General features: G+C 40.6%; 9 protein-coding genes across 13 annotated transcripts; 7 read left to right on the top strand and 2 right to left on the bottom strand.

Annotated features, from left to right (window-relative positions):
* Positions 1–74: 74 nt before the first annotated feature.
* Positions 75–521, top strand: BCIN_11g01170 (hypothetical protein; the record flags this gene model as incomplete). The annotated part of the gene is made up of 1 exon (XM_024698307.1): positions 75–521. The coding sequence occupies one exon, from the start codon at positions 75–77 to the stop codon at positions 519–521; it is 447 nt and encodes a 148-aa protein (XP_024551620.1).
* Positions 522–1481: 960 nt separating this feature from the next.
* On the top strand, positions 1482–2439 carry BCIN_11g01160 (hypothetical protein). Its single transcript, XM_001556526.2, has one exon. The coding sequence runs from the start codon at positions 1580–1582 to the stop codon at positions 2339–2341; it is 762 nt and encodes a 253-aa protein (XP_001556576.1). The 5' UTR covers positions 1482–1579; the 3' UTR covers positions 2342–2439.
* A 2131-nt stretch (positions 2440–4570) lies between these two features.
* BCIN_11g01150 (hypothetical protein) lies at positions 4571–5584 on the top strand (the record flags this gene model as incomplete). Its single annotated transcript, XM_024698306.1, has 1 exon — positions 4571–5584. The coding sequence occupies one exon, from the start codon at positions 4571–4573 to the stop codon at positions 5582–5584; it is 1014 nt and encodes a 337-aa protein (XP_024551619.1).
* Positions 5585–7141: 1557 nt separating this feature from the next.
* BCIN_11g01140 (hypothetical protein) lies at positions 7142–7684 on the top strand (the record flags this gene model as incomplete). Its single annotated transcript, XM_001556524.2, has 3 exons — positions 7142–7325; positions 7390–7485; positions 7551–7684. The coding sequence occupies 3 exons, from the start codon at positions 7142–7144 to the stop codon at positions 7682–7684; spliced, it is 414 nt and encodes a 137-aa protein (XP_001556574.2).
* Positions 7685–9207: 1523 nt separating this feature from the next.
* Positions 9208–9858, top strand: BCIN_11g01130 (hypothetical protein; the record flags this gene model as incomplete). The annotated part of the gene is made up of 1 exon (XM_001556523.1): positions 9208–9858. One exon carries the CDS (start codon positions 9208–9210, stop codon positions 9856–9858), a length of 651 nt encoding a protein of 216 aa, XP_001556573.1.
* A 1047-nt stretch (positions 9859–10905) lies between these two features.
* Positions 10906–11928, top strand: BCIN_11g01120 (hypothetical protein). Its single transcript, XM_001556522.2, has one exon. It carries the CDS (start codon positions 11076–11078, stop codon positions 11655–11657), a length of 582 nt encoding a protein of 193 aa, XP_001556572.2. The 5' UTR covers positions 10906–11075; the 3' UTR covers positions 11658–11928.
* Positions 11929–14512: 2584 nt separating this feature from the next.
* Positions 14513–16265, bottom strand: BCIN_11g01110 (hypothetical protein). 2 transcript variants are annotated; one of them, XM_024695823.1, is made up of 5 exons: positions 16054–16265; positions 15884–15974; positions 15743–15832; positions 15049–15685; positions 14513–14995 (listed from the first exon to the last, which is right to left on the bottom strand). In XM_024695823.1, coding segments are annotated over exons 1-5 (894 nt in total). In that variant the 5' UTR covers positions 16056–16265; the 3' UTR covers positions 14513–14921. The 2 variants fall into 2 exon arrangements, with proteins under 2 accessions (XP_024551618.1, XP_024551617.1); XM_024695824.1 differs by having other exon boundaries at positions 15743–15974.
* An 83-nt stretch (positions 16266–16348) lies between these two features.
* BCIN_11g01100 (hypothetical protein) lies at positions 16349–17821 on the bottom strand. Of its 4 annotated transcripts, XM_024695819.1 has the most exons (4): positions 17415–17821; positions 17187–17300; positions 16961–17136; positions 16349–16847 (listed from the first exon to the last, which is right to left on the bottom strand). In XM_024695819.1, the coding sequence occupies exons 1-4, from the start codon at positions 17620–17622 to the stop codon at positions 16476–16478; spliced, it is 870 nt and encodes a 289-aa protein (XP_024551616.1). In that variant the 5' UTR covers positions 17623–17821; the 3' UTR covers positions 16349–16475. The 4 variants fall into 4 exon arrangements, with proteins under 4 accessions (XP_024551616.1, XP_024551614.1, XP_024551613.1 ...); XM_024695820.1 differs by having other exon boundaries at positions 17187–17821; XM_024695821.1 differs by having other exon boundaries at positions 16961–17300.
* A 1283-nt stretch (positions 17822–19104) lies between these two features.
* BCIN_11g01090 (hypothetical protein) lies at positions 19105–22692 on the top strand. Its single transcript, XM_001556516.2, has 8 exons — positions 19105–19528; positions 19585–19726; positions 19885–19960; positions 20325–20460; positions 20629–20891; positions 20985–21190; positions 21256–21634; positions 21692–22692. The coding sequence occupies exons 1-8, from the start codon at positions 19162–19164 to the stop codon at positions 22607–22609; spliced, it is 2487 nt and encodes an 828-aa protein (XP_001556566.1). The 5' UTR covers positions 19105–19161; the 3' UTR covers positions 22610–22692.
* The last annotated feature ends 1502 nt before the right edge of the window (positions 22693–24194 follow it).

Here is a 24194-nt window from a genome sequence, read left to right as displayed (position 1 = left end):
ATCTCTGAAAAGACATTTTCAAGAATTGAATTTCTTGTCTATCTAATATTTCCACGACATCTTTTTCATCCAAAATGACATCTAAAAATCTACTCAGAGATCTTTTCAACACTTCGAAAAGCACTTCTTCCACCGAGAAGACTCCTCATACACAGCGTCGAAGCAGGTTCTTCAGAAATCTTGACGATGATCAAAAGATGGAAAAAATTGAACGCCACGAACTGGTTGAATGTGCTTTTCAACAATACCAACGAAAGTATCCTAATCAATGGAACAAGCTGAAATGGGAGGCGAGCAATAAAAGAAACAATGAGACATATGATGGGCCTTCCGAAGATGACCCCGATTCGATCCATATCGAATGGCACGAGGCGACAATTCAAGAGAGATCTGAGAATAAAGATAAAGGCCTTAAACGTCCAATTTCTCCAGTCAAGAGAGATAGCGAAGACAAGGTGGCCAAGGGAATTGCAGTTGCAAAGAAAGCCTTGTGTTTTGGATCGCTCACTCCTGATGAGTGAGAATCTGCTCAGTCAGACGGAAAAACCAAGGGTTGGAAGATGTCTCCCTCGGGAGAGCAGACATCCTGGCTAGTGGTACAGAGGAAGTGTGAAGGAAAACTGTTTAGTTTATGTATCAAATCATGTGTCATCTGGTGACCGAGTCGGGAATAATGGGTCAAAGGTTCTCCTATAAATCTTTATGAGGGAGTCTTAGAGTTGTTTCGATTAGCAGATTTAGCGAAGGAACTAGATCTTTTGGAACTGGGGAGGGACTATTTGAGAGTATGATGGGATTTCTATTCATTTATTCCATGATCGTCGGAATACCTGAGTAATCTAACTTTAGGATAGATATATAAATCTTATCATCATCATTGAGATACATCGTACTTTTCTAGATGTACAATTTTTAATCCCCGGTCTTGTTACATGTGAAAATCGAAATTGAGGGGCCAGCTACCAATGTTTCTCGGTAGCCACTGAATCTACAATTTAGTCAACTTTATCATTATATGCGATTATTTCTTTAATTTAGCCACAAGTGCATGAAATGGTGTCTTGGGCATACCTATGACAAGCGTATTTGTTTTCTTACATTTTTTATTTTTTCAACCTGCGTATCCGGGTATCTGGCTGGTGTGGGTTTTGGCTAACAAGTAAGCGTCGTTGAATACTCCAGAGCTCTAGGCTTATAGTACGGTTTTGAATTTATACATTTGAATTTTTTTGTCGTACATTGCCGTATCAGGCTACCTTCATCTCAATACTGTTCGATCACACATCAGTATCATTCAAGACTGCTAATTTTCAAAGTAACCATTTAACATTACGGTTCTTATCAATGCAATACGTCTACGCAGTATTGAAATGTACTCTATTTGCCGTATTTACTTCCATGGAAACTCAAATGCAGCGCATATAATTTGTACATAAGCTCATTCAACCTACCACTCAAAATCTACATTCTTCCTCCATCAGTTTGAACATCGACAGTCAGAGACGCTATCTCATATCCATTGCAAGGACTAATCTTTGATTTCAATAATATCCTCCAAACATACGAAGCCTTCATCAAAATGTCTATTTCCCCCCAGCTCTGCGCTTCACGTCGAGTCCATTTTGATGCCAGCATCACCAAGTCTCCCTGCAATGGACCAAATAATATCCGCAATCCTATCAATGACGATTATTACCTTCGTATGGTATTTGCCGAAAAGAAGATGTGGATCAAATCGAATATGTTGTCAGAAAATGAGTCGGAGATGTCAAATCATGATCAAGAGCGTTGTGAAACCCAACACCATATTCGATTCAAACCAGAGACGAGGGATACTGATCAGAATCATCATGCAAATGAAGAATACTACCATCGCATGGTAGCCATCGAAAAAAGAATTGGCCAAGGTGCGAATGTTGAGACAGAGTTATCGGATGGGGAACCTCAAGGTTCACAGAACCGTATTAGATTCGACGACGCTCTCAAGACCTCGCCTTGTAAGAGCGCTGAGGCTACGCACAAGTCTAAAACAGAAGAATGTTATCATCGTATGGTCGCAATGGAATCGAAGATGTGGAAGGAGGCCAACATTGCAGGACAAGCTGAAGCCCCTCATGATGTTCAACGCCGGGTTAAATTCCAAGACAGCGTTTTGAAATTAACACCTAGTAACATGAGAATCCACCAGGAAAATACCAAGAATCAACTCTACGATCGGATGATACAGCTAGAGACCAGAATCTGGATTGACGGGGGTGATAATGAGGAATGGGATACATGTTACAAGAGTGACGATGAAACGTCTCCCACTGAAGCCAACCATTTTCAATCTCAAAATTAAGGGATAAAATCTAGAATGCAGGTACATGTGTTATGTTCTCTGCTAGCACCGGCATAGAGTCCGATAAGGTTGTTTTGGCCTGAAAAAATCTATTACCAGGGAAGATAACGGGTCTCAAAGGGGAGTGCGTCAATTTGTGGGTTTGGGCTTGTCCCAACAAGCAGAATTGTTTACGCTTCAGTGAACTAAGCTTTCAGACCCGGAATATCCGGGCTATAGTCTCCTCCAAATTTCTTGAAAGGAAATAATAGCTTGATTACATATGAGAGAGATTGAGTTGGTATTTTGATGGTCTTGTGAAATCAAGTTTTGACTTCTTTTAAATGATAATTCAGATAATAAAATACATATTTCCGGGTTTATGATGACTCCATGTGTGAAAAACTTGGCTTGAGCTCAAGTAATATGATTTCTTATAATGTGTATTGTTAACTTTCAGCTCAAACGTCCGAACGAAGTATAGATTGATTTGTGGCATATGATCAATGATGTATGCATTGAGTTTTTAATTAACCTACCAATGATATTAATCTAAAGTTTTCATAATTTCAAACAAGCCTTTGAGGGTCTTATCGTTCATTATTCCAGACAAGGAACGAAGCAAGCTAGATTATCGGAGACAATATTGACTTGTAGCGACTAGCAAATAGATCATGTCTGATGACATATCAATGGATGACGAAAGTGAAGAAAGCCTTGCAATCATTTTTGCAGCTCTATAAGAGCTGATCTATGAGATTAATCACGGCCCAGATCGTCCCTTCAATTTTGTTTCATTCCTTTTATCGTCTTGATTCCCTACCTTCACTAGCACGGAAAGCCTAGTTTCTGATGCCCCATGTGAATTTTGGTTGAGGTCTGGAGTGCTACGCGTAAAATTGTCACACATTCACGACAATGATAGAAAAATTCCACTCGGCCTCATGTTGACATAATTTCCTTTTTATCCCACATGGCAAGCGGCAAGTAACGTCATAAATTGCAACACAAATCAACCACAAGAATTGACATATTATCCATGAAGCTTAACATGCACATTTGGTTGTAGTAGCGTGAAAGAAATTTTCCAACTATTCACCTATTCACCTCATTACGATATCATCAATTTTTCTCTCCAAATACTGGTGCGAACCTTTACAAAATAAAATACGAAGACGGTCATCAACAGTCACCATTTTGAGAACAAACCATCAGATGAAATAAAATAGCTATCGTAATCAACCACACAGGTGAAATCAATATTTTTGGAGCCTTCAAATCAGGCGTATCACGCCGGCCACGCCTCCGAGAAGACAAGATATCAAAATCTTTTGTTCTTCCGGGCAATGAATCAATTGATATTTTCAGCAAGGACTAACTAATTTGGCTTCATAATGAGATTGGCGCTGATGAAATCTGAGGTATATCATCCCATAGCGACTAAGAGGCTTGGCACTAGTGGGGTGAAAGCACACAAGAAAATGAACTACGAACTGGACGGCATAGTTTCCTTTGTATGAAATAGCTGTTACGAGAATAAAGTAGGCTGTTCAGAGAAGTTTTGTCGCCAAACAATAACTCATCACATGATAGTCATGAAGCTAGCGTCGACGAATTTGTTTTTCTTATATTAGTTGATAGTTTGTGAGTATAAAACCCTTTTGGTAGTCCCCCCATGGCCAGCCAACTAAGGCTCGTATCCTTATTTGGATTAACCTCTTGACTTTCTACATCATTAAATTGATACAAAACTGCAAGATTTTGTATGTATATGTACGCACTAGTGATGAAGATTCTTCTTTTCTGCGAGACTCCCATGCTTGAAAATTAAATATATATTACGCATGCCCGTGTTGCATATAGTTTTTGTAACTCCCACCCTAGAATATTAGATAAATGCAATTCATTAAACCATACCCATTATAAATACGTCATAATCACCACCGTTTGAGTACCAACAATTTTGTTCCAAAGTTTCTTTGTTATTTCTAAAAAAGATCATTAGTACAATGACTGAATCCCTTATAACCACAGAGTAGTGGGCAAACAAAGGTAAAACAAGGAAGACATTCGGCTATAAGCAGCTATCCACAAAGCTTTTGTAAATTCTCTTATTCCTCATCCTCTTGCATTTGCATTAGTAAACCATCAAACAATTCTTTACTCTAACTAGATCCTGCGCTATCCCAAGCCAATCAATTAAAGTAAAACTGTTGTAACTAGTAAGTCTTTTGCTCCCATTCTTAAAGAATGGATAGAATTAACCGACCAGATCGCCTCGCAGCGACAAACAACCAACCTGGATACATTTCAATTCTCTCCCCAGAAAGATACCTCGAGCGCGGTACCATAATTCTAAACGGTATTCAAACAGCAATCGACACTCGACCAGTCAGAGACGTTGCGTATCCAGATTGGAATATCCGCTACATAAATGTTCACAAGTTTCACAATCGAGCGCTTCCAGATCTCAACGGATTCAACCGAGTTTTCTCAGATCCACAGTTGCGGATTGAAAGCGACGGAGCCCATTGGTCTTTTTACACGATCTTTTCCAGAGCGAGTGTTGATGCTGCAGACGATATAAATGATTTGTTAGATTATGATAGTGTTGTACAGATGTTCATTTCTCCGAAAACTGGAACTGCCTTCATGACGCTCTCAGTAGCAGAGTCTGATATTGATATGCCCGGCGTCAATACACAGCGTTTGTATAACAGCGAACTCCTTTATCAAGCATGGCGCGATGCATGCGCTGCGCAGTTGGCAAGCGGCAATACGAATGAATCGCAACTTGCAAAACTCAAGTACATCGTCTGCGGTCCCATTGTCAACCTTGGAACTCTCTGGACAATCCGCGATGTGCTCACATCCCAGCAAGTTCCTGAGCTTGCAGCAGGCCAGAAACATAGATTCACGGTTGATCCATCGATGAGTGTTGAGTTCAAGATGTTGATGGGAACCGACAATGGGAGACCATTTGGAAGATTATGCGCGGACCACGCTCAGACATTGGGCAAGAAACAAGTCGGAAAGATTCACATTTTTTATCCGTTTGAAGAATACAATGACGGTACGTTGGTATTTGAATTGATTGAAAGTTCACCGCTAAAAATTCAAAGAAGACCAACAGCCCGTGAGAGAATCCTCGCAATAGCTGAGGCAAACACAGAAGCTACCCCTCTCGAGAAAAAAGTTACACCCAAAGTCAACCGAAAAGTCAGCGAGAGAGTAAAAGGGTTAATGAAGAAGTTTGAGAACTGAGATTTACGACATGAGATAAGAAGATCCCGGCGCTAAGTTACTTTCAATTTCACTCCGCTTCTCCACCTTCCTTGAGTATTGACAATCAGCAGACATTTTGATAGAAGCACTGGTGCTCATCAAATAATTAATGATAGATTTGATTCCCTAGTTTGGAGTTGGGTCTAATTTCATTGGCATATGATAAAACAGAAGAATAGCAACAGAATATCCAGAAAATAATTTGATTGATGGTGATGATACAAATGTGAAAATGAAATTAATGCAGGGAGGTAAAATGAGGTCTCACTATGGATCTGAAGACTCTCACATAATTATCGATCAAACTAACAGATGGGAAGTGACAGTGGTACTTCATGAGCACTCGGCCTACTGTCTACTGTCTGCAAAGAGTAAGTTGCAATTTTGACGTCTCATAAAGAAACAACCCTCCATCAGCCGAAATATATAAATTCCTCTCAATCATTCCATTCAAATAAGGTCGTTTTAAATGATATGTAGTTCTGTTCTCTGCCAAGTGAAGATCCATTAAAGCCACCGCCGAATTAACCAGCCGTACCATCTGGCAGCTGGTCAACTTACACCTCACTGACTATTAAACTGACTTTAGATTATCTCAAACAGATTCATATTATCTAGGACTTCCTTTTATAGCAGAATTGTTTGTATGAGAAAGATACAGAAGACGTAGCACCCACGAATTGCGTAGGTTCTAATTGTCTAATTGTATTCTATCTAAAGAGCTATATATGTACAGGGGATAGTAGAACTTATATAAGGTCTACATACAAGGTCTACTAGAAAGAGTTAGTCTCTTTCGCATTCGCTTAGGGCTTAACTACAGTAGCCATTGAATTGAAGTCATTCACTGCGTTCGCACAAGAATTAATATTGTCAAAGATCCAAATTAACCATTACTTTATTTTTTGGCATTGACAACTTCCATTTTATAAAGTATCCAGAGACTTTGACTTAGTCGTCTTTTGAAACATTGAAAATTTTAGTTGTCGCAGAGACCGAGTCGGCTGTATCACATAATTCCAGGGACAGACATTGATAGGTAGCTACTCGGAAATAGTGGGCTTAGAGTCCTTTCCACAACATATTCAGATGGCAGGGAAATAATCGGATCATTTCCCATTGCCAAAATTTGATGGTAATTCCCATGGAGACATTCAGTGCTTTAGTAGCATACCCGCCACTGCGTTAAACCACTAAGCACCATATGGTTACAAGTAGTCTAGTGTTGGGCCTCTCATTCGTTTAAATTTTGGGTACGGTATCATAAAATAGAAGAGAAAATAGAAGATTGGAGAACTTTTCAATGCCTATTCGGTCCCCTCATGATTCTCGAAATCTTGTAGTATCAATTGTAGCCGTAGTGAAAGATAATTTGCTATAAATGAGATTGGTTTTCAGCTTACAAGATATTACACAAGAACTGTTACAGCGCAAACAATTCATAAAGTTAATCTTCATTACTTCACTTTATTCTCCATCGAAACCCACTTAGCAACTACAGTGCTTCTGAAACTTTCAGTCACAAAGATATCTAAAATGTCAGACACCAATGATTTCAATATTAAGGAGGAACAGAAAGCTTCCCAGGCTGTAAAAACCGACACAGACAGCTGCTCAAACGCGTCTAATGCAGACCAAAAATCGCCACAGACTACTCAGTCTGGCGCTGTGGACAAGGAAAAGCTAGCAAAAGATCAGCTAGAAAAGGATATTGCCCATTGTAAGCTATACTCAGAGTAAAGAGGATTTCTTTAATATTGTATAGTCTAACACGATTGATGCAGACAGAAGTGCCCTAATCTATGGACCAGAGAATCCAAATGCACGATTTTGGGCTATACGTGCCACTTCTCGTCGCAATCGTTCTCTTAACAGAGTAAGTAAGAAGCTTGAAAAATCCGAATGCGCGAGAAATAAAAAGACTGATGAGAGACCCATCTTTTAGACACCGAAATGAGAAAGACCAACGGCCTTAGGAATGCAATCTCAGAAGAAGAATTTGGTAAATCTGGTTCTGGATCCCAGCCGCTGCGTCCTCCCGAGTCTGAAGTCCAACCGACCTTTTCCCCTTCTCCATAAAATGCGGCCACAATTGTTGGCCAATTTTGCAAAATTGGTTGCAAGATTAGTTGCGAAGACTAGTAAGGAGACAAAGCTCACACTCAAATACTGGAAGTATGTCGCACGAAATGGGAAAAGAATTTCTAGTCATGGTGACGATTGCAGAAAAATTCCAATGATGGGTACATATGGAAGATCAAACGATCTGTGGGTATCGAATTTTATACAGCACTTATTGATAGTCTTTTTCCCTTCTAGTTCCCAAAATCTAAGATCAGAGTTGATATCTAAACTATAGCACTTTGCAATACAGATCAACATTACTATGGTTCATACGTCATTTATGTGAAGTGCCTGGTTCATGTGACAATGGTGGCATTTAACTCAATTTGATGTTGCATTCAGATGATTTGTATGTAATTAATAGTGAGCTAAAGGAAATTTATTATCAAATTCCTGCTCTTATTGATATCTGACCTATATCGTGCCAATTCTGTAATCTTCACAAAGTTGAAATGCACTGTATAATGAAATTCGTTGGGAATCAGAATATTAGGCGAATTACTATTTTTAAGGCGGGTATTTAAGAGATCTTGTGTATATATAATTTTGCTTAAAATAACATTCGTATGTCAAATGAATAGTAGTAATGAAGGAAATGCGTTGAACTACCTATGCGAGTAATAATCTCGCTTATTTCTACATTCTCGGAAATTGAGGCTGTGATTAGAAAGTCAGAAAGACACTATAGTGAAGTCCCGCTGTTCCTAAATAATGAAAACAGTGCATTCAAAAATTGGCAACAACTTCTACAAAGTCAGTAAAAAAATTATAAGGATCAGCTTAATTTTTGGCAAAAAAAAGTCTCGAATTGGGGACTCTGATCAGATTTGCCAGTAAGACAACAACCCGCAAGAATTGTGGTTTGGATTGTAAAATGTGTAACTTTCTTTCATCATTGACATTTGACGCTCTTGAATGCCAGTTATCTGATTACTGAGGATTGAAAATTTCAAGGAGATGCTTGTTAGTCAACTTTCTGCTTCCAGCTATTTGTACCATCATTAAAGATTTTTTCCAAAAGAATTCCTGAAATTCCGTCATGAAGAAGTGAAGTATAAGTTATAAAAATAAGGGAGGTCACAGAGATTGCTCTTCGCCACAAGACTTGAGCCGTATTGTGTTATCTGCCCATCTGTTCCCAAAGCACATAATTTACTTATGACAACAACCGTAACATATATAAATAGTAGAGTATCAACAAGATATGAGATAACAGAGTCCCCAATACGGTGTTCTGATTCTCATCGATCTCGTTCATAAACTCGCGCACATAACCGTGACCGTATTGGTAGATGTTAGATAGATATTAAACGACGAGAAGCTCCTCTTCTCCCATGCATTTTCATCACAAGACTTTCATCAGTAAATCTCTCCGCCGATAAACTCTCATCAATTGAACAACATCGAGCTTCTAGGTTGAGAACTTCTCCACATTAGTAATAAAGTATTGGGACTTTCTGGAGACAAATTTAGCAATCATGGAATCACAAAGTCTCTCAACTCCAAGTCCTATGTCTTCTCCCAAGACCGCCCCAAACAACAGTATGTCGCAAAATGGCGCACCCTCAACTCCACCGAATACACGCATGCTATCTCCACCGAGAGCTCCACGGCAACGCCGATTTCTTCGACCAGAAGTAACCCCTCAAACAAGCAAATCCTTTAGAACTCAATACAACTTTGACGATAGATTGGATAGTGAACTGCACAACTCAACACCAAGCCGCAGAAATTACAGAAGAAACTCACGTTCCCGGTCACCCCCAAGAGATCTTGGGCGTGCATACCGAAGCCGATCGCCACCAAGGGACCATCTGTTTGGCAGACTATCGGCGGGAGAAGCACTATTAGGACCTCTACTACCCAACGCCGTTTATCAAAGTACTGGTATGGACAATAACTTACAGTCCTCTGGGTCATATGACATAAATAAGCGATTCCGGAGAATGCTCTCCCTCGCAGAAACCGAGCATAAGGAGAAAGCTTCTGAGAATAAATCATCTAGAATATCAAGCAACAAGACTACTGAGAAGAAATCCAAAGAAATTGATTCAGGAAATTTCGGAAACTCTTCCAAGGCTTTCAGTGACATGGAGCAAAGATTCTTCTCTAAGAAGTCGTCAAAGTAATCAAAGACTGTGAAGAAATTGGTACAATACAAGTCTGTCACGATAGATCTTCTTTACTTGAGAATTAGCATCTAGAAATATTTGTGGGGAGAATTGACATATCCCCCTCGGAGCCACAGCACAGCCACAGCCATACTGAATAACAGAGAAATCGCAATATTACCGAGCATTATGTTCACTTCATTTGATGGCGAAACTTTGATCTGTGAACGCATGCGTGCATGTTGTATCAAAGAAGACACTGATTTCATTTTGGGTTGTTGAGGCTGGTGAGAGATAAAAGTTTTGGTGTGCTTGGGTTTCTTTTGTATGTAGATTTTGTTTATGGGATTGTGCTGTAGGGTGGGGCGGAATTCTAGGGATCTTACTATATTCTATGATATTGACAGAATTTCAGTATGAAGATCGGTTTTTGTGTTTTTCTTCAAGGGATCAGTAAAGTGAGACCCAATGTTGTTGGTCTGACGTAGTAGAATGATGGTCGTTTCTGTACACCTATAGAACTCCAGTCATATGCAGTGGATATTCCACACTAAAAATTCAATCAAATTTTTTACTCAGAAAATGTGAATCTTATGCGTTCGAGCCTCTGAACTTGTAGTACTACAACTCACCTTATCTTCTAAGATATTACTCGCAAGGTTTTATGACACCGATTAGAGCTGTCTGAGGAAATGGTGATATCAGCAGCGTAGAAATGCCTCTATTATAGATTGTCTCTACTCATAAATATTCTACTTCTAAAAGTTGTGAATATGTCGAAAGAAATGTGTGTACCTGAAAACGTCTCTAGAGCATCTTCGAAGTCATCGTCATTGAATATAAGCAATAATTCACGTCTATCGTATGATAAAGTGAGATGGCTTCGACGCGACAGATGGAGAGCGCGTTGTCACTTTCGAGTTACAAAATTCATTTACCATATTCACTCAAACCTCAACAAAAGGCAAAGCGGGTTTCCAAAAATAATAGACTTAAAACAGAAATAGAAAAATTCTATTTGTACGGTCTTCATCAAAGTTCTTGATACCATCTAGGTCTTCTCCAGCTACAAAAGCACAGGAAGATTCTTTTCATCTTATGCGAAAAGAATAAGCTTCCCATTCACAAAGATATCGCAAATATTCCTCCTTTCTCTTCGATCTGAACCTTTCAATACCCAATAAGTCAGCTTCGACTCACCATCAATCCATTACAAAGCTCCTTATTTCACTTCAATGGAGTTGCCAAAACACGATTCAAGAAGCATTTCCAATCAAAAATATTTACCTTCAGAAAAAATGCACAAAAACGGGTCAGGTTCTCGAGATATTCTTGATGAACAGGATACAACTTCGTCTGAAGACGATGTGATTATGTCTGATGAGAACTGGAGCTATGTCATCGAGAGTGAAGACACATATATGTGCGACGACTATTACACAGATGGGACTCACACCGGCGAAACTACGATTTATCGCCCGTCTTCTGGAATTGAGCCCCAGGAAACAGCTCCTGTGAAAAGCTACGCTCCAGCTCAGCCTCTCCAGAAACGATACAAGCCAGCTCGGAGGCGGTATAGAGGGATTCTTGATCCATACGAGAACGCAGAAGATGCCGCATTTTTTGCTCACGCAAATACGCAATATCAGCGAGGAATTCGGGAGGCACTACGTAAGAGTGATGAGGAATATAAAGAGGAGAAATCTAGGTCTGAAACAAAGGAAAACACTGTTTTGACCGCGGGGACTAATGCAGCGCCTGCTGCCACTAGTGTGAAGAAAATCAACTTTATTGATCTATTATGGGGCGATGCTTAGAACGGTTCTGGGTGTAAGGTCTTGGAGAAGCCTTGGTGGGTCAAGTCATCGACATGGAGATGACCGTTCTCAGTGGCTACCGTGTCTGCTAGATGGGGTTTTCTGCCAATCTCACTCCGTCGGAGCCAAAACTGGCACAATAAACCTAAACCACTACGACTTTGGTCTGCGCTTTTGCAAGCTGCTTAACAAAATGCATTATATTTGAAGATGGGTCAACTATGTGTCAGCCTGGGCTATCCATCCAATTTATCATTTGCCAAGGTGACCAGAATGGGTGATTAAGATTAGATGTTTCTTCGTAGTCAAATTCAAATTGTCAATTTTCATGACTTTGATGGATTTTGAAATAGAGATTAGAGTTATTCATGGTGAGAAGCTCTGTGATAATACAATGAAAGACTCCTGCTTAACCATTCTACTACAATGGTACTTTTTGATTTTTGCTTTTTGAATTTTAGGGAGTGAGAATCCCAAAAGCTCTCTGGATTGTTTTGATCTTAACAAAAGAATTTTTTTCATTCTTTCTAGCACCCAATAAGAGACATTTCTTATATTACTACGGTTGGGTTGTTCTTTGGCTCCCCTGAATGACATAGCTATTTTCTGTTAGCTCCTTTCCATCTTACTCCACAAAATAGTTGAATAACACAGCAAATCTACAGAAATATAAGTAATAAGTCAATCGCTGAACAGCATCAACTCATAAATATCATGTCTAAGAATAAAGGAAAAAGGCAGACAAAAGCCACAGGTAGTAGCAGCATCTCTTATCCTGGACTTAAAAAGAAGATGACTTCCCAGGCCGGAGTGAAAAACCCATGTCTAAGAATATTTACATCAAAAACAGCAATAAGCGTATCAAAACAATTTCTACACTATTATTTTCAGAGACTTCGAGCTGAAATCTGACCTTCATAAGCTCAGCATCAAGTTCCCGTCTATTAATTGCGACCCCGAGGATATCAAGCATCTGAGCGATCATGAAAAGTGCTTTAAATTGACCAGCAATTGTAAGTAGCCATTGTTCACATCAAAATTTTGTAGCTTTATTTACACGCCACGGATAATCATTGAAGGGATCAAAGCTAACCAATTATTTTACGTGATTGCAAAGTTGAACGGGATGGACAACATTACTGCTGAGGTGTGGCTGAAGGTATTACTATTCAAGAATTCACTCGTAGAGCTCTTTTTGTTAGTCTAATAATGCCATTGCTCTATGCAAAGCCATCATTACTGAATTCCGTGCTGCTGAGGCTCCGTCTTCTGCTCTCGTATCTCCATATGGAGGTCAAAAAATGTGTAAATTATGATTATAAACCTAAGTTTTATAGATCCGGGTCGATTTACAACATAGCTTTCAATTATATCATCAATGTAACTTCCAGCCTAAAAGAAATATGGTAAAGCCTTGCTTGTAATCATCGATGTTAAGCTGATATGGTGTGTGATAGCGGATTCATAGTTCTCGTAGGGGATGATTCAATGCAACTTAGCTATTTCCATGCGCGCAGTGAATTTTACTACAAATACTCTGAGATTGTTCTTAAATGTTTAATAATTTGGGTAGAGCTCAATGTCATGTTGTCAAGTTGTTTCGGGGGTTGGCATGGCGTTTAGCTTAGAGCATTGCGAGTAGTTTCGGTTCGTGAAAAGAATTATGCCATCAATTCACTTATGATTCTGATTTTAGCTACACTATCCTTTCCAACGACTACTGGGTGTATTGAATAGTTCCAAAGCAACATCTTTAACATGATCGGTGCGTGAAAAACAGTTCCAGACGTTGATATACTATTATTCCCCGTGAAAGAATGCTTTCTACCATATCAACGAAATCATACCCCGCTTATATGCTACTTTTTGAACAAGAAAGTTTATTAGAAACAACTCGCTAGCAACCAACTAGACAAAATTTTAAGATAAGTCCGATTTTAATTGGTTCTCTAAGCGACCCCTGAATACCAAAGTAAGCTCTACAACCCAACTCCATCCTGCAAGGAACTCATCCATCTAGGTCCCCAAGCAAACAATATCAAAGTTCCCAGGAGAAACCAACACTACAATGACAAGAGTCAAAATAAAAACTACAATGAGCCCTACCACATCACCCAATCAAAGAATAACCATTCCCAAGAATACCACCACCAACGAATCTCCAAACTCCAGCGCCCAACCTCACAGATTCCTCATGACCGTTGCTTCTCGAAGAATACAAGTTTTTAGCAAAGACGCTGTTAATGGCAGAAGATAGTTGCAATCCCGAATTTGTCTTTCCTGATGATGACGTTGATGAAGACGATAAAGATGGTAACAGCTATCGAGACGAACAGGTCAACTGAGGGAAAACAGGTGAACAAGAGCGCAGGGCGAAGTGTTTCTCACAACCCTCCACGAGCTAGACTCTCAACTGACTTTTCAAACCCGTCCTCAATCTTGGTGATGTCAAAGGCCACCGATCTATAGTTGAGTAACATGGCGTGGAAAACTCTACTAGTTGTTTGCAGTGGGATTTCGTTCGACAGCGTGTCACCTTGAGTTACAGCAACGGCCCCCTGGTCTATTTTGGTTTCTTTGTCAATATGGAATACGCGGTCTCTAGGTTACATTTAGCTACTGGTTAATAACGGCCATATACTTCATTTGGGCGCTTGAGGGTACATCAATATAGGAATATTATGAATAAACCATTACTACATCTTCACTGGCGAATCAAAATTAACATAAATTTCTTTGTGTTGGATATGATGTTTATCAGAGAATTTTGGGTAGCAGCATAGACTCATTTCTTCAATCGTCGAGTGTTCCTCGTGCAAAACCCCAAGGCGTTATGACTTGTCCGCATTCACAATTGGATCTTAAGTTAAGCCGATCCATTCTTTCAGAGATTCGATCATTATCACATCCCGTAAAATTCAAGGGGCCGTTTAAAAACATCATAATTGTTATGCACGTGTTATCTCTAATAAAAAAAACATCCAATGTTTCCAATGAAGTCAGGACTTCCAAAGATGTAGGTCATCAGAACACCTCCTGTCTGGCCTATGATCAATGGACTTTGAGTATCCTGCGAGTCATACGCATGCTCAGCTTCCTAATTCCCATTCATCCAAAAGCTTGTTTTATCTTCGTTCAATCCCTTGAGCTCATGCTCCAGTTTTCCAAACGAGTTCGTCATGCGTATATTGATCCACTGCTTTCTCAAACCATATTTCCTTTCTTTCTCTCGCCCTCTTTCCGGACATCTCGACCATTTGTCATTTACCGAGTGTTAGATATGACGGTATCCTTTGCTTGCATACTACACTTAGAATGCTGTTCGCATGTATGGTTGACTAAGGAATTATAAGTCACTATATTCCACAAATCCGTCTAAAGATAAACTTACAAAATCCACGTTGAAGTCCCCGCAATTTCCTCTCTCTACGATATGGGACTGCGATCCCATTTGATGCAAAGAAGCAGCGCTCCCTTTTTAATCCCATTAATGTAAAGCATGCATCCAACTCTTGTTCCGTCGACAAGATCAAATCTCGATCATTTTCTGTCGACCCATTCAAATATTCCTCTTTATTAGGTTGGCTCAATTCAATCAATGTAAGACATGCCGCCATCGTTTCTTCTTCGTATGTGTTCGAATAGAATACAGTGCCATAATGGTTGAATGTTTCAAATTTCTTCGTAAACGTAATGCCAACTTGACCCTGTAACTGGTCATCTGGGATTCGTCCAACTTTCAATTCATTTACGCCCCACCTCATATTGTGACTATCGAGCACTGAGTTACGCCACTCCATTTCTGATTCAAAATCAATGAACTGCGTTTTATGCAAGCGAGGGACATTAAGCTGATAGTCCATAAAGTTTGCATGATCCTCAAAGCGAGAATGTGTTGCAGGTGAGTGGCGACTTGTGGCAGGTGAGACTTGCTGTGTTATGCTCGAAAAACCATCACGCCCAAATTCTGATTCATTCAATTCTAGGCCAATTTTTGGTGGCTGGGAGTCGATCGATGTGTTTTCATTCTGTACCAGAATAATCAGTCGAAAGTCCTTTTCCGAAATAAAGGAATGGTCGCTTACATTCTGCGCATTCTCTTCTACTTTCAACTTTGCGGATTTTATTGAAGTATCCAGCTCATCCTCCAAAACAAGGTGCGTGCTATTTTTTCTCTAGAAACTGCGTATTGGCATATTGACTGAGAGTGTTGCGAGTCCACATACCTTTTTGATAGCTGATTTCTGTCCTACCACAGCTTTCGAGACTCCTTCCTGAGAGTGGATTTTCTCTAGAATGTCGGACGTGAAATGAGGCCTGGGAACGTTGTGAGCAAATCAGACTCTGTCGTGTGCTAAGCAGAAAATATTCCCCTGCTAAAGTGATCAAGACTTACATTCTGATTCAAGCACTTTGTCTGATTCTATAGTCTTGAGATTGGTAGAGCTACTATTTTTAGTCCTTGACGGATGAATTGGTAGCTGTAATTGGAACAATGCAATAATGTTTTATCTATGTTGATTTCTTAAGATTGGTGTCGAGAAAGAGATGTGATCCATGATAAGAGGTTTTCATGTACAAAATTGGATATGGTAATATCCTATTGACTGTGGAAAGAAAGAACATTACGATTAAAGCGTTGCTTCCTCGTTTTATTTCAGCCATAGGTTACAATTGACTGAGCAACCCTTTGAAGGCAGGACTTATCAGCAGACAGACACAAACAGGCGATTATTTGTGGTAATTATAAGAAAGTTGTTTTGTCAAAGTAGGGTCATATCAGACTTCAAATCTACTGAACTTCCATTGGGCATCATTTCATAATTTCTTCACCTTCATGGTATCTTTCTTGCTCTCGTTGGCACTCCAGTGCAACCACCACTCGACGCCAATCATATGCAGTACCATTGCTAGCCATCCCGACGTTCCAAACACCATAGTGATGGTCATCGCAATACGTTCTGGCGGATAGTATCCGAGTTGAACTGGAATTTGTATTTCGTGTGTTGATAGCCCCAGCAATGTATTTTCACATATAGGGTAGTTTTGTGAGATGAGCGAAAGGGGATGCGAATGTGTGGTGTATAATTCATAGAGAGTAGAACATGTAGTGACGGTATAAAAGTCGCGGGTATGTGGCGAAAGAACAAATCGGGTAAGGAAGTACATGAACAAGCGCATAGTGAGAATCTGAAGTACTTTTAGTTCCTGACAATAAGAGTGATAAAGATATGAACCCGGTTAAATTTCAGGTCATAAACACAAACAAGCGCGGAGAGAGGGGAATAAATGCCATGACTTACACAGCCTGTCCATCCCCAAGTCCTGATAGCCCAAACCCGATGCTCTGTAATTCTTTTCTGTCTAATTGCAATCCAGGATTTAAGCAATGCAAAAAATACCATGACCCCAAGAGTATATACCCAGATTCTTGTCTCGAGAGTCCCTCCGAAGGCATGATGAGCTATCCCCAAAGCACCTTCTTATGTGATTAGCAGAAGTAGGAAAGAAGGGTAAGGTATTATTAACATGTGTTGCCAACAAGCAGCATCAAGAACAAGAGTCGCCCCAGATATCTATGCAACTTCAAATACTTCCTCCTCACTATTGGAAGAAATTGAAGCGGGAGAAGGGTTCCGGCAGCTAAATTCAATGTTAGCTGCGATCACTTTGATCTTCGCGTTGCATCCGCAATATTTGTAGCGATATTATACAATCTGCATCATGGAAGAAAGAGATATTGTTAATCAGGCATACGTAATACACTCCACAGATGAACTTCCTTCCCCAACTTCATTAACTCATCTCTAAAGTCTATGGACTCGAGTGGAAACCTAGGACGTAATCTCCCTCCAAGGACAATAGACTGTTGCGAAAAAGAGAAAATGGAGAATGTGAGAGTAAAAAGCAGAAAGCAGATGAGAGATTGTGAATATGCGAAGCCAGTGAGTTTCGAGAGAGACATTTTGTTGGGGATATCGAGGTGAGCTAGTGATATGCCCGTCTGTCAATCAATGAGAAGCTTTTTGAGTTAAAGTTTAGAGCTCCAGGATGTAATGACGACAGTGTCGAATAATGAAGGCGTGATAGTTGGCGTGAATATATCTTATATCTTATATAAATCAAGACATCTATCGTCGACACATATCATTTCACCGTAGCACAAAGAGACGTATGTATACTTCAGCTCAAGAAATTCAGTTGATAACTGGCCCGTGCATTTCTAAATCTTAATCACAATCTCGAAATGATAAGAGCGTCTTACTTGACACACGTCTGGTTCAGAGGCAAAAGCCTTGGTGACAGGAATGGTCGCGAACTCTTAGTGAAAATTGAGATGCCAGTTCTGATTGGGGTGTGTGAGTGAAAGATTAAATCCACCCTGCAGAGATATTTCAATACCAGCAAGTTTCCGTGTTGAGAATGATTAATTGGCAGTCTCACGTGATATTCATGTGATGAAAATCCTAGCGTATGCGAGAATCTCAGTTCTTCACTTGGGCGATTTCTTGGATACCTAAGCTCCATCAAAAGTCCTCGAGTCCGCACACAAGTGTTATATGTACGGGAAAGAGATGTCCAGCTCGCGCACCTCTTGGAATTTGTATATTGGAAATGCTATAGTGAGTGAGGCTGTGAGAAATTCTCTGCCCAAGTCTAGGCCTATCAGAAGATTCCTGACAAGCTTTTCATGCACCCTGGAGACTCGGAAGCCAAGTCGATTTTCATCGTCATTCGACTGCTGTTCGGTAACTGACAATCCATGGCAGGTACACTATCAAAACTATATTTGGCATGTTTTAATGGAGCAGCAACGAGCCCGGGACTGATGCACACAACAACACATGTTTTCTTTGCTGTCCTCGTATATTTTGAATCCACTTCTCCTTAGAGATTTCCCCCAGGGAGCACCTTGTTATGCTTAGTTTTCCGAAATTGGTTGTCCAAGCCGAAGAGGACGCGAATCTTGGCGGTTGTCGGAAATTAAGGAGATTGAACGATACGAGCGGAGAGATCGGATGAACCGTTGAAACTTCGAACCCACATCGTTCATTAATCACGACTTTACAACTCCGCAACTTCAAGAGCGACGAAGCACTGAAGACGTTTTCAAACCGTAACTGATAATGTGATAGAATCGTCCTTCGAATCTCAATCAAATTCCATAGCCAATATCGAGGGCGACATGAAAGGGTTTGGATTGTTGTGGGCCATATAGGTTATCTATTTATGGATGATCGTATTGCATGGTTACTCCATAACTTTAAGAATTTATCGTATATCCACCAGCTCCACCAAACAAAGTATACACGATGTCAACGATGGTCTGTCCAAGTGGTTAGGCTATCAATTTTCTTATTTCTATTTGGCATTCCCATGTCCATTCTTATCGTTCTGTCTATATCCTTTTTCTCTTTCCAACTTATCTAGTCTGTCGTTTCCACTCGAATTTTGTAACCAAAACAACTACTTTCGTTAACATAATCAGGCATTTCTTGCCAAAATGAGAACTTCTGTTTCTTCCATTATCAACCTGGGTCTTTTGACTCTGGTTGCCGCTCAAAGCTCGAATTCCGTTGCTACATCTTGCGTCTCCTCCTACCAACTGTGTTTGAATAACGGCGGAGCCGACAATACATGCCAATCCGACAACGCAAAGTGCAAAAATGTATGCGCCGATAACTATGGATCGTGCCTTTCGTCGTCGTCAGATACATCATCATGCATGAAAACCTATAATCTTTGCTTGGACGACTTCACCATATTCACCACACCAGAAGATTCGGCCGGAAAGGATTGTGCATCTCTTTTCTCGGCTTGTCACGACTCGGGAGAGGCAGATAATACTTGCAATAGCTATGCAGCTCAATGTAGGATGCCTTCATGTGATAAGATTGCGGCTAGAACAAGCGACTAACAAAAGTAGGCAAGGACAAATGCAGCACAATTTATGCCACGGCCCTCACTAGTGGATCTCCAGACTCATCGGCAGCCAGCACGCAATACAACAACTGTCTCGATTCTTTCAGTGTGTTCTCTACTAGAGAATCTTCATCGAATCTCGATTGGTAAGTGTCATCAGATCGAACGTCATACAATTCTCCTCGCTTCTTCAATTTCCTTTTCAAACTTTCCGATCATGTTCTACCTTACAGCGCAACTCATGCCCCTTGGCTCCTCGAAATCTCTTTTCTAATGAGAAAATACTAATTTTCTCATCTTATAGTGTATCTCAATTCTCGGCCTGCAGAGCCAATGGCACCGCCGATAACACATGTAATTCTTACACAGCACAGTGTAAAGTGAGTACCATTTTCTTTTCACGTGAGCGATATCCACCGCGGACTCCCTTTCTCCCTCAGTCTTGTGCATCCTCGCACATTGCGGAACTCTTATTCTTGATCTTCTTCCCGTCCTCTCATTTTGCTGTACAAAAATCTATTTGAAGAGTCACATCACGTGAAGACGTTGAGGGTCTTGGTTATCGCAGAGATCAGTTGTCCGACTCACGCCCCTCATCCCTTCTGTCCTATTAGCCAAGCCCCTTCCATTCTCGTCTCGAGCACCTGTCGGAGTTTAGCAGTTCTATGACCCTTTCCATCCACACCCACCGCACCCTTGCTTGTTCATTTTTAATGGGCAATGACTGACTTCACGGTTGTATAGGACAAGTGCAGTGCGATTTATGGGATCTGCCTTAGCAGTGGAAGCGCCGATGACTCGTTGTGCATGAATCAGTATAACAACTGCTTAGACTCCTTCACTGCTTCAACTGCTCTAGATTGTGTTAGCAGTTTCACATGTAAGCTTAACCGTTTATCACTTCCATGGCACTCACCTATTACCCGGTTCGAGAATTGCATCGATAATATATCGTAAATATTCACTCTACTTTCAAATGCACACTTTTGCCACCTGCCCTAGCAAGACAATTCTTTTACATAGACAATTGCTAACCCCAATTTTACAGCATGCCGAAATGAAGGCGGCGAATCGAATACATGTGCTTCTGAATCAGCAACTTGCAAGAACGACGCCAGCATCAACTATTCTACATGTCTTTCTAGCGGTCAAGCTGATGAATCAGCATGCTTGGAACAATACGATTCAGCTCTCGTCCAGTTCAACACTACCACCTTGTTGAGTAACACCGACTGTGTTTCTAGGTTCACCGAATGTGAAAATGACGGGAATGAAGACAGTTTATGTCAAAGCAATAACGCCGATTGCAAGGTCAGTAAAGCTCCTTAACCTTTGCTCTTTGAAAATTCTTTCTATTCTTCAATCTAAACCGAAGCTATTACTGACCCTAAAATCCCAACGCAGACCGATTGTTCCACATCATATTCCACTTGTCTCAGTTCAGGTGACCCAGCTCTTTACGCTCCTTGCATGGAACAATACAATACCTGTCTTGTGACTTTTACCTGGACAACCAACACTACCACTACTGGCCAGGATTGTGTTTCCAAGTATATGTCATCTACCGGAGAGGACAATGCTCGCAATGCTGAGGCAGCTCAATGCAAATCGTAAGTCTAAACCACTATTTAATATCTTATTTTAAACCACTGGTTACTGACTCTCTGGTCCTTAGTGCGTGCTCCACAAGCTACTCAACCTGTCTGAGTTCCGGCGACGAATCCCTCGAAGCGCCATGTCTTATGCAATATAACTCATGCCTTGTCAACTTCAATTCCGCCACTACGACCCCCGATTGTGCTTCAAGTCTTCTTCTTTGCGACGATGCTTCAAACACCTGCGCTGCCGATGCAGCCAGCTGCAAAAACACGTGCTCCGTGGCTCTCGATATCTGTCAAAGTTCTGGAGATTCCGCCCTTACCGCAGGTTGTCAAAAACAATATCAGTCTTGCCTTGTTTCTTTCACTGCTGCTACTGCTGCTATTGGAGAGGATTGTGTAGCTTCTTTTACTGAATGTAGAAATGATGGAGGGGCTGACAATACTTGTTCTTCGGTAAGCATAAGTCTCGCGAGAAATCTACGTTACGGAATGTCACTAACATAATCATAGGAAATGGCCAGTTGCAAAAACAAGTGCAGCTCCGTTTACGATATCACCGGTACTTCCGCTGACAACTCAACCATTACTGCATCCCAAGCTCTTCGACTCTACGATTCTTGTCTCGTATCTTTCTCCTCCAACGAAACCACTTCTGCCGGCCAAGATTGCTCTTCCAAATACTACGCCTGCTCACTAGCTGGCCTCGAAGCTCCAAACGTCTGCAACTCCGACTATGCAACCTGTAAAAACGACTGCGCAGTCATTCTCGATACGTGCCGCAGTTCCGGAGACGAATCTCTCGTGAGTATGTGTGATAGTTTGTACAACGGCTGCTTGGATCCTGCTACGAGTAGCAATATTACCACGAATGCAACCGTCGCGATTAATGCTACAGCAACTTATGTCTTGCCTACCAAATCCGCTTTCTTCAATTTGACCGGCGCATACTCAACAATTGTCAGTAAAGCGAGTACTGCGACTGCTAGTGCGTTTGTTAGTGGGGTTCCAACGAGTGCGACAAATGGTACTGGATATTACACCCAAACTACTTCCTTTTCAAAAACAGCTGTTACGACGACAAGTAGTGTAGTTACTTCTGGATCGGCTCTTCCTTCTGCTATCGAATCGGCTGTTTATTCAAATGGCACATCTGGCAATGAGGCATCTGAGACTATCTCAAGTATTCCATCAACATCCACTGCGACGATCTCTACCGGTATCAGTTCAGGAAATTCTCTGCCAACGGTTACTCTTTCCGCCAGCTATGCATTGAGCAATGCCACCTCCACATCAAACAGCGTTGTTTTTGTGAGCACTACTTCCGAGTCTGCCATCACGATCGAGACTGGGAAATCAAGTGCGGTAGACAGAGCGGTTGAAGGGAACACTAGCGATGAAGGTGCTGATGATGATGCATGCGAGACCTAAATCTATAGATTGATGCTCACTATGGCATATGTAATATTTTATGAGGGCTATGAAATGAAGGATATGGTGAAATTATGTATTCAAATTAGAGGTACTTTTATTCTCTAGATCGAAAAGGGTTAATGATAATTTTTGGTTATGCCTATTGAAATGATTTTTTTTAATTTATTGCTGTAGAGTGCGTCTCATCAGATTACTCCTGGAATGATTAAGGTGATGAATGGTGTAGATTAGGGGCTCTACATGTTCCTGAACCATTTATATGATCGAAAAATCCGAAGTTTATTCCCCGTCTGCATTGTAAGCAGACAACAAAACGGCTTAAAATTTATCTAGAACTAGGAGACAATCTTAGTAGAGATAACCTATAAGCACTCGCCCATGCCTTCAGAAGGTGGTTAACTATTAGAGGAAGATGACCAAAATTCTAGAAAATGAATAATCGCAATTCATAAACCTCGTATAAAAAACAATCAATATCAGTTCAAAAAACAAACTCAACATTGTACAAAATCAATCTAACAATCACAAGACAAAACCGGACAATGAAACACAGAACCGCAGAAATCAAAGCGGGATTGCTGGGTACATACATGCATACACCCCAGAATATCTAGGGCCCCACTACTTCTCCGCATAATCCTAGAGCGGAAATTTAATGAAGTACAGAAAAGCGCTGGATGTGAATGGGTAATTCGATATGTACTGTACTATCTTTAGCGAATTGGATGCGGGGTCTGGTTACTACTAAGCTTAGGGGGTTCGGAAGAATCCCAAACCTTTTTTTCTGGGGGTCTACAAGAGCAACGGTATATTATAGGAAGTTGAATGCTTTTTATCGCTATAGAAACATTTACAACATGTGAGCTTGGAAAGAAGAGGTGCTACTAGAGAACTTTCATGAGTTTCTCGGATAGATACGTAAAGTGTATGTATTTCTGTAATTTCAAGGTCTAAGATTGAGAACGAGCGTAAGTAGACGTTGGATAGCATATATTATTTAATATTCAATAAGAACTGTGATGCGAACAAGTATTCACATTCTATCTTTCGAGGTCCTAGGTACTAAAGCTATGAAAGCAGTAATCTGTTCCGGCTAATGGGCGCTTGTCGGGATAAATCCTGTAAATTGGATTTTTAGGTGTGCAACAAACTCATAGAATCCAAATTCATTGGTTTGGAGTGGAAGAGAACTAGTCTTGGTAGATATATCCGCCGAGGTTAATAGGGGACAATGAATCCCGAATAATGGAGTTAGTTCAAATTAGGCAAAATGAAGTCAATTCGGATAACATTCGGCACTCAAATGGTGTGGTATTTTCACTCGATGACAGTCACTTTGGATGCTCCTATGCAGTGAGGATTTGACAAATACTCAATGCATGTTCAAGCAAAGAGAATCATAAATATCTAGATGCTCATATTCTCCAACTTGTGGCTTTGATGGTCTTTAGAGTAATTGTACTGCTCATAAGATTTCACGGCCTGATTCGACAAGCGGACCTCGAAGGACATAATTGCTTGTTGAAAAAGTTATCTAATTAGTGTAGACCTTTATTCTGCTCAGATATATGATTGAAAAAAA

This window comes from Botrytis cinerea, chromosome 11 (genome assembly GCF_000143535.2).
Source record: "Botrytis cinerea B05.10 chromosome 11, complete sequence".
In the NCBI taxonomy this organism is placed as follows: Eukaryota; Fungi; Ascomycota; class Leotiomycetes; order Helotiales; family Sclerotiniaceae; genus Botrytis; species Botrytis cinerea.
The sequence above is the reverse complement of the archived record's forward strand: the minus strand, read 5'-3'. Positions and strand labels throughout refer to the sequence as shown.